We start from the raw sequence: 15,058 nt of genomic DNA on the forward strand, positions 1-15,058 counted from the left end.
TGCTCAATATTGCAATAAAGTTTTTAAAATCGTCTCGTCAGAACTGAGCGGAAAATTTCGTCTGAAACGCTTCATAATGTTTGTATTTTTGGTTCCTAACAAGCATTTTTTAGGAAGTACTAAATAAACTTGTTTCGGTGGTTGGCCGTTTGAGAGGCCTGAAAAAAGAAGGAATGCCTATAACTTTGACATGATCGTTGCTCGTGAAAAAACGATAGAAAAATAATTACCAATTTATTTTGTCAGCTAATCATAAAATTATGGATAGGTATACCTAAATGAGTATTATGACATCCAAAGAACGGTTCTGTTGATGGGGGCCCAGCGAAGCATTTCCAGATACACCTGTCAGTGCAAAATACACTCTTCGCAGTTTCGTACTGAGGCTAGGGTTGTGCTTGGATCCTCCGATTAATTTGTGTGCTTTTTGTTTGACTCGTCAACCCCAGTTTTTTGCAGACCCAGCACCGGTCTGACAACCTCTATGACATGACTATACTCCTAGACACCAATATTGGGTAACATTACTGGTATATTCGTCCGTTTCTAACACAATAATTTTGCATTGAGCGGCTAGAGATCAGTAGAAACTAAAAATATTGAAAACCCGAGACATCCAGAGATCAGTAGAAACTAAAAATATTGAAAACCCGAGACATTGTTCAGCAGGGCTCAGTAATCAGGAAAGATTAAAAACATATACTGACTTGGACTGAATTCAATACATGGGAACTGTATTACTGACATAGACTTAAGGATAGGTTTAAATGTAAAAAAAGATTCCGGTTCGATTTAAGTATAACACCCATTGAGGGGAGTTGAATATTTGTGGAAAAAAGAAAGGAAAAAGAAACTTAATCAAGCAAAAATCAAAACCCGCATTGACTCAGTTTAGATCTTTACGAAAATATAGGGGAAGATTACCATCGGACTTTGATTAATTTCGGTAAAAAAAAAAAAAAAAAAAAAAAAAAAAAAAAAAAAAAAAAAAAGTGACTCCGATGTAGTCAAATTTTACACAAAATGAAGATGCAGGAATCAAATCTTTGTACGTAAAAAAATACAAAAATAAAAAATGTTGATCATTCCAACTGAGACTTACGTGGACAGCGCAACTTGAAAAGAGCCGGCCCAACCGGGATTACATACACTAGAACTGGTCGATCCTCGGACGTCAGAGCGTCGGAGAATTCGATTTCAGGAGGAAAAAACCGTCGGCGATGCAGCTAGGGCTCGGACTCGAAGCAAACGAGGAAACACAGCATTACCCCAGTGCAAACAGATTTTAGGTCGAGTTATGTGGGGCTCGGGTATTTTTGTAACATGCACTTTTTTCCTCGAAAATTCCGGGTAATAGCCCAACTCACGAGCCCGACATTTCCTTACGACTCGCCGGCGGATTTTTTAACGACTCCCATCAATTTCCGAAAAGCGTGCCGGGCTCCAACCTCCGATCCAATATGTTCCGTTCCGTTCGCGCACCACCACCGTAACGGACTGCGAACGCATCGCGTATGCGCGAGGAGGAAAGGAGGAAAAATGAATCCTATCACCTCCGGACGTCCCGATGATGGTGGCATGAGAGCAGGGGGAGAGCTCTATTATTTAACTTTTTTAAGTGTTCCATGTTCATCGATGTGGCGGGGCGTTTTAGCCCTAAATTTTCCGCTCTGCGTCAACGCGCTTTGACGCAAAGACGCTCCTCTTGTGAGATAAAAGTTGAGTAGCCGAGCGCGAGACGCAAGCTGCCCGGCTTCGAGGAAAACTTCCAGGAACGCAAGAAGGAAGCGCCGATTCCTATAATAATGAGGCCTGCTTCCACCGCGGATCGTCAGAATCTCAATCGTCAATCCTTTCGGTATAGACAAACTGTGCCGCTTTTGGAGTATGTTGTTTGCGAGGTATACGAGCTTGCGTAGGCCTTTTGGGCCCAATAGATACATCGACGCACGGTGGATCGAGCCAATGAGAGAGGCCGGACAACATTTGGAAACTTTATACGAGCTTATAACTCCGTTCTTACAAAAATTTGGGGTCTTCAAAGCAGTTTCATTGGCTTCCTCGTGAAATTTTCTTCAGGAGCACCCCGTAAAATTTAAAATGTGACAAATTAAACATCGAAATTTGCAGTTTTAGTTAAAAATTTCATAGCCGACCTCTCTGATTGACTCGATCCACTGTGCGACGCCCGACGGAGATCAATCGATGCCCATTTTGTGACAAAATTAGTGAAGACTAACAACGACAGCAAAATTATTATTGAACTATGCTGCCGTGACAACGAAGAGAGCAGTAAGTGTCAAATTTTCGAAATGGAGTTTCATTCAAGATTTCGTCTAATTTCTTTTGGATGAGGTCGCTAGAATAGCTAAAACAGCAAAATTCATCTCATCTGTATGAAGACGAGACATATGAGAAAGCCGCTAGTGCGCAAAAATTGACGCAGTTTCAAGCAAAACAGCCGTAAGTGACATGACAAGTGACATTCCTCCAGAGCGCCAATGAAAACAGTACTTTTAAGTAAAATTTCGCCCTAATCTGCCGCTTTCTAACCTTAAAATGTGTTTGTTGAGTGTCCAAAACGCAACCACGAAAGCATGCAGAGGAAGGCACTTTTACGGCTGTCTTTGCTTCACACTAGCCTAGCATGAGAATGAATAATACCCTTTTTATGTACTTGAAATAAAATCGGTCGAATTCTAATCACCTAAACGATTTCTAAGAGTCTTTTGGATGATTAGTGGCTACGTGACGAACAATGGAAGCTTTTTTTTAATAAAATTTTCTGGTCAGGTGCTTCTGGGCCCACTTTCTCAAAAACTTCATTTTAGCACTTACTGCTCTCTTCACTATCAGAGCAGTATGATGCATTTACCCAACTTCCAAGATGACTGCCCAACGAATTGCCCAAAAACTCACCGAAGTTTGGAAATGTTGTTCGGGCACTTGGCTTTTGATCTGCGATTGTTTAAATTTGTTGCTAACGTCATGATGATGTAAATACCTGGCAGCAATGTTGAGATGACGTCAATCGCAGCCACTTTCGTTGAGTTAAAGATTTTTTTCAATACACGAATTTTTTGGGAAACTTGTGTATATTTTTCGGCTAATGTTTCAGACAATTTTATTCGCAATTTGATCTGAAGTACCGGAAAATTGCAAGGGGATGTATTCATGGCTTTCTTTCAAAATACACATTTTATCGGAGGAGATTATTTGACAACTTCCGAATGGTCGAATGACGTTTTCCCTAAACATCACAGTACACTCAGGGTATCTACTAAAACAGACTGGCCAAAAAACAGTACTTTTTCAATACATTCCCAAGAATTTCAGTACCTACCTCCTGAACAGAAAAATTCAGTACTTAGTCAGTACCTCCGTTTAACGAAATTTGAAAAATTTCAAAAATCTTAATTGCTCGCTCAAATTGCGACAAAAATGACATAAAAATGAAAAACAATCCAGACCGTCTTGTGGAATTTCCGCACTTTTTCAGTTTTTCCGGACCGCCCTCAAAAAATCAATACTATATTTCCGGTAATTCCGGACTTGTAGACACCTTATACACACGTCGCTTAAGTATCTTCCCTTCCTCTCACGAAATTACGACGCCTCATATAGACTGAATTTGCTTACATTAGGCCCACAGAGCTGCTCAAGCTGTCATGATCCGCTTTAATCCCAAATTATACTAATAAACTATAGGAATAACTTGAGAAGGGCGATTCCGCGCATAAGTACCGGGGCATAAAGGGATGGAAGATGGAGCGTAAGCTGCGGAGTGGAGAGGGCAGCGTTGCCGTGCTGAGGAAAAACGCCGTATGAACATTCAAGGGTTGCCAAATTTCCTTACACACAATATTTATTTTTGAGGAAAGTTATGAATATTTTTCCTTGAAAGTTTCAAGAACTCTAGGTAAAATCACGAAAAACATTATCTGAAGAATTAGGAGAAATTTTTTTATAAGTTTACCAAGAAATTCGTGGTTTAGAAATGGAAATTTGGCAACGCCTGAAGGTTCATACGGCGTTTTTCCTTAGCACGGCAGAGCGGATCGACGTTATGCGTTACTTTTATGATTATGTATTACAGTAACATGCACGAGTACGTATGGACATTTTGCAATTAGGAACTAATATTTCTAGCCCGTTCATAGAAACACCTATCTGCATCGGAGAGCTTATGACACATACATTGTTTCTTAAATGATTCCGAAATAGTGGTTCCTTATGGCAAAATGTGGTCCATATTGAGTAGCATCATATGTAATTTTACGCGGAAAAAATGAACTGCCGATTTATCAATTAAATTGTTCAAAAGTATGTCCGACGTGATTCAAAAGTACATTTAACGATACACTGGGGGAAAAAAACACATTGGATCAAGAGTCCAGACTCCTGAAAACATCGGCAAGAAAAAGTACTCTTGATTCAATCAGATGTTTGCTTAGATCAAGAACCAAGCCTCTTAATTTAAGCGGATTTCGTTTTGATCCAAGCAAAAATCCGATTGAATCAAGAGTATTTTATCTTGTCAATGTTTTCAAGAGTCTAGACACTAGATCCAATGTGGTTTTCTTCCAGTGTAGTTAAAAGCTAATATAACCACGCGGGGGTGGTTAAATTAGCATAATCTTGCTGAAAAATCTACGTTGAAACATGTCGGACACTTTTTTGAACTACAAAATTGTTAAAGCGGCAATTTCATTTTTTCGGTGTAGCAACACCTGATGGTGCTCTACCAACTTTTGACCCTTCCACTTTCCGCATGACGATGCGACACCTGCGGACGAGTTGGAAGTGCAAGCGTGTTTCGCTAATTTACGATGCTTGTCGCGGGGTGCAACGCAGTGCTACAATGAGGAAAAACGTCGTAAGAGCATTCGGACGCTGCCAAATCCCCCGCTAAAATATTCATTTTTGAGGAAAGGTGTGAATTTTCCTTTGATATTGAAAGATACTTCTATGATTAAATTGCGTGCCTGTGAGCGTCTCCGATCAACTAGCAGAATAGCAATGACTTGTCCTCCTGGAAATTCGTACTTCATCGATGGAAATTTGACCATCTCTGAAGGCTCATACGGCGTTTTTGCATAAGACGGTGGTGAGCGCGCCACCCTAATCGCCGGCCGCGGGCGGATCGGATCGCATTTCCAGAATTTACGTAACAGCATCGCGCCCTGCGTTCCAGGCTACTCGTGCAAAAAGCTCCGATGCCATGAAATAAGCCAAAAATTCCCCTTATAAAAGGCGAACTGGAAAAAAAACACATTTGATCTGGAGTCCAGACTCTTAAAAACATCGACAAGAAAAAATACTCTTGATTCAATCAGATTTAAGCTTAAATCAAGAGCCAAGCCTCTTACTTTGAGCGGATTTCCTTTTGATTTAAGCTTAAATCTGATTGAATCATGAGTCCTTTTTCTTGCCAATGTTTTCAAAAGTCGGGACTCTAGATTCAATGTGTTTGTTTTTTTTTTTTTTTTTTTTTTGAGTGCGGTGGCGGGGATGGAATAGGTTCAATGGGCCTGTTGCAAACTTTTGCTAGAGCAAAACTAAGAGCTGTTTCTTATAGATAATGCCTCAAAAATCACGATGAGCACATCGGCAAAGTCTGAAATGCACTCATAACTTCACAATCTGCGTAAGAAATTTGCGTTTTTTGAGCTTCCCGCTTCAAAAACGATACTACGGCACAGGTGAACATTTTGTAAGAGGAGTCGTTCCATCGTCGGCAATAATCATCATAGCCGACGCCAATCCGCCAAAACACGTTTGATGGGACGAGATAACACCTGAACTGGATTAGACCAGATAACAATCGGTGTGTTAACGTTCATATTTTCCACGCCCGAATGGATTGACCTTGAACTCTCCTTGAATTACGCGCGGAACTGCGTGCAAGCGTCGGCCATGATGAATATTGCCGACGATGGAGCGACTCCTCTAACAAAATGTTCACCTACGCCGTAGTATCGTTTTTGAAGCGGGAAGCTTAAAAAAACGCAAATTTCTTACGCAGATTGTGAAGTTATGAGTGCATTTCAGACTTTGCCGATGCGCTCATCGTGATTTTTGAGGCATTATCTACAAGAAAAAACTCTTATTTTTGCTCCAGCAAAAGTTTGCAACAGGCCCATTTGTAAAAGTCTCAAGGAAAAAACCGTAAGAGCGTTTGGAAACTACCAAATAATCGCCTCTGGTAAAGCACAGATTTTCAGGTTGACACGCACATTTTTCCAGAGCATTTTAGTTGCGATTAAATCCGTTAAATGTAATGAAAGACTAAAAATGTTAAAAAAGATGAAAATTTCATCGGAAAAAAGTGAAGTTGATTTAACTTTCTAGATGTACCTGAAAAAAAATGTGCGAGAACTTTTTAAATGCTGAATTACCCGCCACAGCAGCTATTCACGTCTCGGCATAGCTAAAGTAGAGTCCCTTTATACCCAGAGTAACGACAACTCGATTATCAGCTGACTGGCAGCCGACCTTGGCTGGCCATGGAGGCCGAAACTAGTGCACCCAAACGAACGATATTGAGGGATAAGGATCAGGAATCCTGCGATGTCTGTCACACAAAAACAACAACATCAACAAAGTGATCAATTAAAAAGAAAATGAGATTGGTTTGTGAATAATTTCTTAATCTATTTTCATTTTGGACCTATGGAAATAACAATTTACTCTTGATAAACCACAATTAGGTAATATTTTCATTATTCTTGTTCACATTCGAGGTACCGCCATCTTGGTGCACTAGTTTCGGCCTCCATGAGCGAGAACTAATCAGAATTGGATTTTTTTTTAGGCCACTTTCAGCCCAATCCTGGCCCAACCAAAAGTGAGTTGTCGTAACTCTGGGTATAAAGGGACTCTAAGCTAAAGTAACTACTGTAGCGGGTAATTCAGCATTTCATAAGATCTCGTACGCACTTTTTTTACAAGCAGAATGTTAAAGTAACTTCTTTTTTTTTCGGTGTTTATCTGAGAAAATTTGACGACATCCAAATTTTTACACTGCACTTTCCCCCATCAGGACGGCAGTATCATTACCTCGCCAACTTTTAGAGGTCAGGGAAAAAAGGAGGCGCGATGATACATACCATCGAAATTTACGATTGTCCATAATACGATTCACGAATAGGCGAACATTTTCAGTAGAGTTTTTTCCGTCAAGTCGAGTCGAAAAATCGGATTTTGAGATTCCGATCGGAAAACTCTAACTAGCGTCCTGTAGAAACACATTTTAAGTGTTAAGTTTATTATAGTGCCATGATGCGCATACAACTGAATTTTAAAAAGGCCATTTCGTGACGCGTTCAGGGCACTAAATTGCAGGGTTAAAATCCAATAATGCCCTCTTTTATCTCAAAGTTTGACCAAACCGTCCGCCACTTATTTTTGAAAGACTCTTCGGGGGGTTTTCCATGGAGATCTTTGATTCTGACTTTCGAGAAAACTCTGTAAGAATGGCTTTGCGGAAAATTTGGCCTGCGTGGATATCTTTCTACGTGGAAATTCGCGATTTTTTGGTAGGAATAGCTCGTAATTCGTTCTCCTGTGACATCTGAATTTTCCAAGCCCCCCCCCCCCCCTTTCGCCAACCTGTCTTGGTGGAGTGACTTTCCTTGACTCCCTTGGTTTCCCTTGATAAAGTCCTCCTGTTCTCCGCCCTAAAAAAAGTCTTACTTCGACACATGTGCATCATAAATTGCGTACCGCTGCAGGTGTATGTATGTCAGCTAGCGCTATCATTTTGCGTTCCTGCATCAGAGGGAATGTGGGGAAAGGGTGTTAGCACAGCATTATGAAACAGACTTTTAACACAACCCTACGTATTTGACGACAAATATTAGTTTTAAAAAAATGATTTGAATACTCTATCATTCTTTCCTCATGCACCTGCGATGGGAACAAACTTTTATTCATCCATCAAAAATCAACTTACTCAACAAGGTAATAGGTAATTAAACACGATCTAAAGACATTTTGGAAAATAGGGTTTGGAAAGAAGGAGAAGTTGACCTAACAAAATTTTCAGAGAGGAATGAGACTTTGACCTGCGCAACCGGTATTCAACCGGTTACATCGATGGCACCAGTGCGATAAAATCGCCACTAGTTCTCAAAATTAGAACTGGCGAGTTTTCGTCCGAAGAAAGAAACCTTCGTGGTCCCGTTGCAATTTTACTCCGGCAGAGTAACAATAGCTTTTTAGATGACGCACCGAAAATTTTCCGCGGCCACCAGACACTGCCTAGAAAAGCTATTTTGGGTGAAAAATAATCAGATTTACGCAAATAGAAATCCTAGAATTTCTATTTTCGATTAACAAGAAATTGGATCGCCCACCGACCGCTGTTCCAGGGCTGAGATGGCTCCATTAACTCGATTTCCACGAAACCTCGGGCAACACACGTAAAATTTGGTAATTGCGTAGGTGAAACGTCCTCGAATTCCTGGAAAGTTCCCGAGCATTTGTTGGATTTTTTATAATTTTCGGGTGGGTGCGAGAGCTTTGAAAGCTTTCACTCCCCCTTCGAGGAAACTTGGAGGGAAAAAATACTTTGAAAAGGGGAATTTTTTTCCACCTGTTCCCCACGAGTCTTGAATTAGTCATAATCGAAATATCTGCTCATCGACACGACGAATGGGTCCACCTGAATGGCTAACTTTTGCTTCGCGTGTATCGATTGATCTGACATCTAAGCAAATGGAAAATGATCGATAAACAGGGTGTTCGCAACGAAGACCTTTATAATCGATCCTTTACCGTAGCTTTAAATGGAGAAATATCGACAATCGATCACCACTGGAAACCTCATGGTGACTCTGTAGCGGGAGTAAACGAGCATCGGGATTTCGAACGCACATAATGCTTGAATAATACTACTTCCACTTTGAACTTTCAGCACAAAAAGGCCATTAGGCCTAAAAGCACATTTCAGGTGATATTTCCCCGAACATATAGTTTGTTGAATTTGTATTAAAACTGAGGATACATATGGTGACCCAAAGGTCACGCAACACGTACCAACCATATAGACCGTATTCGATAACGGTTCGATGTATCGTTTGGTTCAAAACAATAGCACATAACCTCAAACCAAACTGTAAGGATTTAGGTTGGAAAAGCTGAAAATGAGAAAATTCCTAACAATTTCACTTAAAATTGGCATTTGGTACGCAAAAGAATAAAAAATCTGTTACAAAAGACCCGTTCTCTCAGATTTCTGAATTTACTTTTGAGGCTATGTTTATGTTTTGAACCAATCGATATCGATACAATCTCAGCCGTTTGATGTATCGAATACGATCTATTACCCCTGAGGTTTTTGCCCCTTTTTAGAGTGGTTCCCTACTTAAAATGTTGGGGGATTCGAAAGGTTACCTAAACGCTAAAAGCCATACTTAAACCTAAATGCACATAAAAAAGTTCAAGTCAACATCTCAATTTGTTCAAGAGTTACAGGGGTGATGCATGATGCTGATGGTGAAGGACTTCTGGATCATCCTGTATACATGCGACCGCGTTTTAACCGTATTCGATTTGAGTAATTGAAAGCAGAATTTTGCCCCTCGTATACTGTCAGCTTTATTTTAGGGTTCATAAAGCAGATTTCTTGGAATGGAATATCTGAAACATGCCTCTAAGCGTAGTGGATTTGTTTTATGCCAAAAATTTAGGATGAGAAAATTAATTACCAAGCAAAAATTTGCTTGATACCTTGGTATTAGTCGGTCATCGATTCAGATTCGCCTTAATTAAAGTCGGACATTTGAGGTTGTCTTCACAAGGTATCAGAACAGTGGTGTCTTCTGTAGGGGACCCCCCCCCCCCCTCCCCCCTAAGTAATTGTCGATTGATTCACGGTTGTCGATCGATTCACGTTTTCATTTTTCGATCCATTCATGTTAATCAAATCGATACGGATGTTTTTAAATTAACTGTCGATCGATTCACGATTTCATTTTTCGATCGATTCAAGTCGATCGAATCGACACCGGTTTTTTAACATTTTATCGATCGAATCGGTGTTGATCGATTCACGTTTTCATTTTTCGATCGATTCATGTCGATCGAATCGACACCGGTTTTTTAACAATTTGTCGATCGAATCGGTGTCGATCGATTCACGTTTTCATTTTTAGATCGATTATCACGTTTTCATTTTTCGATAGATTCATGTCGATCGAATCCATACCCTCCAAATTTTCGACCTCAGAGTGTATTTAGTCTAAAGTCGGGAATGCCTCCTTCGTTTTCATTGATTAATTGGACTGCATTTTGCAATTTGGAACTGTAAATTCGGGCTCTTCTGGAAAAACACTTCTGTGCATAGAGAAACTAATGGCACATACGTTGTTTTAAAACCGGCCTAGAATTTATAGTTCCAAATTGCAAAATGTAGTCCAATTCAGCTTTGCGAATCTTTGATTAAGCACAATTTGAAGCCGAAGATTGATACATTCGCACTTCTTATCAAACCTCATTTATTTTTTTCATTTCTTTTCTAGTTCTCTACTTCCAAATATTATTGAAATATTTAGGGTAAATTTAAGAATTTCTATCTCATGATTGAAATCAACTCTCAGGTAGGTATGCTCATCAAAATGCTCAGGCATTTTTAAATGGACCCAAAAATATTCTTGTGACGGCATAACTTCACCCATACAATGTTTCAAGGATTAAGACTGAGTAGTCTGTTTCAGCAGAGTCACTCGTTAGTTCCGTGAAAATTGTTGCCACTACTGGGAATAGTTGCGTTGCAATAACAGGTTTCCCGAAGTATAGGTACGAGTTTTCCTTGAGTAAGAATACTCATTTCTAAAAAAACCTATAAGAATAAATGAATCAATTACTTAAAGCTCCCATTTCAAAATTATGACTTCACAAATATTAATTTTTTGCGCACCTCCTCATGCCTTCTACTTCCTGCTATAAGCTCAATTTAACCTCCCTAAAACATTGAGCCTCGTTCTGCACTTTTGGTGCTCTATTTCTATGATAATTCAGGATAATCTTAAAGTATTCTAAAGAAGTGTTGCTTTGATTTGTTTCTTCCCTAACACCACACTCCACATCAATTACGCTTTGGCATTCTCTTCCTTTGTGTTTCGCATTCAAAAGATATCATACGTTCCACAGAAAATCTTGCCACGCAAACTATACAAGTAACAGTAATCGATAGTGAATGATGCTTCAGCTGCTACCTATCATCAACTTTAAGTTATCACTCTTAAACTTACCATGAAGCTCAAAATTGTGAAACATGCACTCTGTCTGGAATGCTATTCTCAAACTAAATACACTTTTTCCAATTTATGACGTTTCTGAGGATGTGTGCCTACTTCTTTTTTTCACCAATTTTGAAATAGCCCTCAAGGCTTGAAAAAAACATATTCAAGAATCATTGATTGTGCCTACATAAAATTAAATCAGTTCAGACATCCAAAGGTGAAGTAGTACCTAAATGAGGTTGACGCTCAATTTTTTCGCAATGAAAACATTAACGAGGATCTTTGTGCCCATACAGAACTTAAATCTAAGTAGCGAATACCATTGCTAAGTACACTTATAAGTTTCCTGGATCTGCAGGAAAATCAAGACTCAAACCTTCCCAAACTTCCAGTCACAAAATAATAAATACGATTCATTTCTCCCTCGTTACTAATATTTTAACACTAAGTATGTTTTCTGGAGAATGAATTTTAGCCTTGGCTAAAAATAATAAATAGATACTAGATTAGAGATATCCTGAAATCAAGTACGAAGCCAATAATAATAGTACAAAAATTAGTGGTGAGGACCGTTTTTGGTACCCGCGATAAATGTTTTGGAACTTGCGGATAACCATCGACTCTTATACCGCACAATACTTGCACCATTCAGATTGTACCTGGTCATGACACAGTCCAAGAGATGAGATGATCATATACTACGTATACAAAGTAATCTGAGAAGAGAGCTGACTTACCATTCCAAAATTTGCTGAATTCACCATCGGGGCAAATGACCAGGATAGGAGACCAATTCTGAATCAAGTGGCTATTCAACTATTCGGTGAAAATTTGGAGCAAGATGTGCAGAGATCAATTCTCAGCGGGATTTGAAGACGTCGGCGAAATATCGTATCGTCGGTAATAAATGTCTTCTATGAACTTGACACGTTTAAAAAACTGAAATCGAGCTAAGAAGTTGCATTGAAACTTCCATTATTGAAACTCCAAAGAAAAAATGTTTCATGCAGAAGTCATCGAAGTTGTGCATACTGAACCGTTCCGCAGAAGCGAGCAAATTGACACATTGACCACAGTTAGACAACAAAAAACGAGGAAAATCAGATTGAGGAAAACCAGAATTATTTCACGATCTTATCTGCCAAACATTTCAGGAAAAAAATAAACACCTCGAAAATTAGGATCACTTCGACAGTCGCGCACGGAAAAATGACTGAAACTTCTTCGGAGACAATAATCTGAATCTGGACGAGCGAATCTTAGATTTTAAAACTGTCAAAAGAAATTATATTGTCGGTAACTTTCACACCGAAGATACGAGGGCAGAGCATGCATGAGCGGCCAGAAAGTCGAACCGCGGCAAGCGAGTAGCGAGCACACGAGGTTTGATAATCCGAGAGACAACAACGTTCATTCCAAAACAATCTGAATGAGCGGCCAATGAGAGCGCCGGATTCCCGGGTTGCTATGGTTACCGGCTTACACACAACCTTGAAGCAATGAGGTCATAGAACATTTCGCTCCGTTTTCCTTATTCGTCATGGGCAAGAGCCAAGAGCAAGCGGTCCTTGCCTCCCCTTGAGTCCCCTTCTTGTGCGGGGACTTGCCGGTCGTTTCTGTGTGGAAATTAAAGTCTGTAAGTACTTACCAATAAAGAAATAAAACATGAGGAGCGTTCTGCGCCTCGTGGCATTCAGACTCTAATATTTGGCCCCGGAAGAAGCGGCAGTTCGTTTGATATACCACTGACGAGTAGAGTGCCACGTATCGGCGGGGTGGGGGGGGGGGGGGTGTGTCAGGGGTCTCCGTTTTTTTATCATAATTTATTCTAATTTTCAATGCGCAGTTTTTCTAAAAAATAGAAAAAGTAAATAAATGGCACGTATAAATCGACATATCGACGGTGAAAAGAACTGCAAAAAATGCGTTTCTCGGCTACGATGTTTTGAAATCTTCGCTTCTGTTTTATTTTTATTAAAGAGACCGAGCCAACAGCATGGCTAGGAGTTGTCACAGAATTTTCTTCGCACAAGAAAAAAAATCACTGAAATTTTCAAAAAATGACGTTCGGTAGTTATCCATGTAGAAAATAAAGTATGACAAGAAGTATGCAACGTCGCAAACCGAGATACGCATTTCTACTGAAAATTCCCTGAATTTTCTAGCGAACCTATCCGCGATATAATGGCCTTGTTAGACAAAACGCAAATAAAGAGATAGATAAAGTGCCTACCAAAATTTGAGCTTCTTAGCTCACTCGCTTCCGTTTTTGAAAAAAGGCGCCCGAAACACCCCCGATCATGGTTTAAAATAAGACCTTTTTTTCCTAAAAAGTTTTTCCCCCCATAAAAGTCTCCAGTTGCAGCCCCCATCCGCCGGATTTTTATTTGAATTTTGATGATTAGGTCCATGTATCAGAAACAAAACCCATGTCAGAGCAAAGAGTTTTGGGACATAACTTTAAGTGCACTATGAACAATGCATCAGAGACCTCAAAACTATCAAAAACCCAAGATATAACGGAGTAATTTAGGGGGTTCATGTATACTTTAGTTCAATGTCATCTATGCATGAATAGCAACCCCCTACAAATTAGGCTCAGCACATCGTTTTATCAAAACTAAAGCGCCAAAGACTCTCTCATTCTACGCATACCTGGGTGAATTCAAATAAGGGTCAAATTCCAGGTTCTATTTCCTCCCAAAATTTTTTTCTGAATTTTTGGGCAAACCAAACTTTATTTTGACTATCATTAGGTGTAGACTTAGGAAATATAGCTCGTCGAGCTTAATAGTTGGGCTTAAACCCGAATTTCCACCGTCAAGTGTATCACTTCCCAAAGTTTGCCGTAATTTTGCCTGATTTCCTAAATTTTCATCTCAGAGGTGACATATAATACTTTTAATTAAAAATTGAACACAATTGTCCTAAAAGCATCGTCGAGCACTAAATTAAAGCATAATTGAAAACATGTAACCCTTTCATATCTTACAGAACCAAAAAAATTAAGAAAAAATTCATCCGTCATGAAAGATATCTGGAGCTTATTCTACTCGTCTTTTAGACAGTTCCGTCTGTCTATCAAAATGCGCACTGTTTTCGTTTCACACAAGAAAAAGCTTTTATTTCTTGGAATATTGCAATACAAAATAGATCAAAAACACCGAATTTTAAAACTTCGAGTGGGCGTGTACCCGCTGAAGTGGTGATAAAGCCAGGAAAAGTTTGAGGACTTACATTAATATAACAATTACACCGGTCAACTTTTTTTTTTTTTTTTTTTTTTTTTTTTTTTTTTATTTTTGATTTTCCGAAGATTTGCCAATGGTTTCACAGTAGATTTTTGGCGCAGATTCTGAAGAACACCTCCATTTACCTGTATCGATGCGATTTATCCTGGGAAAGTTCGGAATTTTTCCGGAAAAATCGGAATTTTCCTTAAAAATCTAGCTTTTCCAGAAGAGTCAATTTTCCGGGAGAATCTTTGCACGATGGAAAAAACACAGGAATTTTTCGATTTCGTAGCCTAAGATACATAAGAAACCCTATTGCACCCCTATTAAAATTTCCTTTCTTTTCCTTATACCATGGTTTTCCGGTCCAGTTTTATTAAAATCAATTAATTTATCACCGAGATAGTGTTTTAAGCCACGGCCACCATCTTAGATTTTCGAATCTCGGAAATTTGACTAAAATTCGAGTTCCCCACTCAAAAATACCCGCGGCGCATGGGTACCAAGTTTCGCGTGAATTGATTGATTAGGCTCTGAGATAGCATTTTAGGCCACGACCGCCATCTTGGATTTTCGAAT

The 15,058-nt window shown here is 39.4% G+C and overlaps 1 protein-coding gene across 2 annotated transcripts in view; it reads right to left on the minus strand.

Annotated features, from left to right (window-relative positions):
* The window catches only part of LOC109033520 (ETS-related transcription factor Elf-5), a 44,616-nt gene extending 31,976 nt beyond the window's left edge, over positions 1-12,640 (minus strand). Inside the window, exon 1 of one of the 2 annotated variants that reach the window (XM_019046184.2) lies at positions 11,984-12,640. In XM_019046184.2, coding sequence (XP_018901729.2) covers positions 11,984-12,010 — 27 coding nt within the window. In that variant the 5' untranslated portion in view covers positions 12,011-12,640. The remainder of the gene's footprint in view (positions 1-11,983) is intronic. The other variant, XM_019046183.2, reaches the window with a different exon arrangement.
* Positions 12,641-15,058: the final 2,418 nt, after the last annotated feature.

This window comes from Bemisia tabaci, chromosome 4, assembly GCF_918797505.1.
Source record: "Bemisia tabaci chromosome 4, PGI_BMITA_v3".
Lineage (NCBI taxonomy): Eukaryota > Metazoa > Arthropoda > Insecta > Hemiptera > Aleyrodidae > Bemisia > Bemisia tabaci.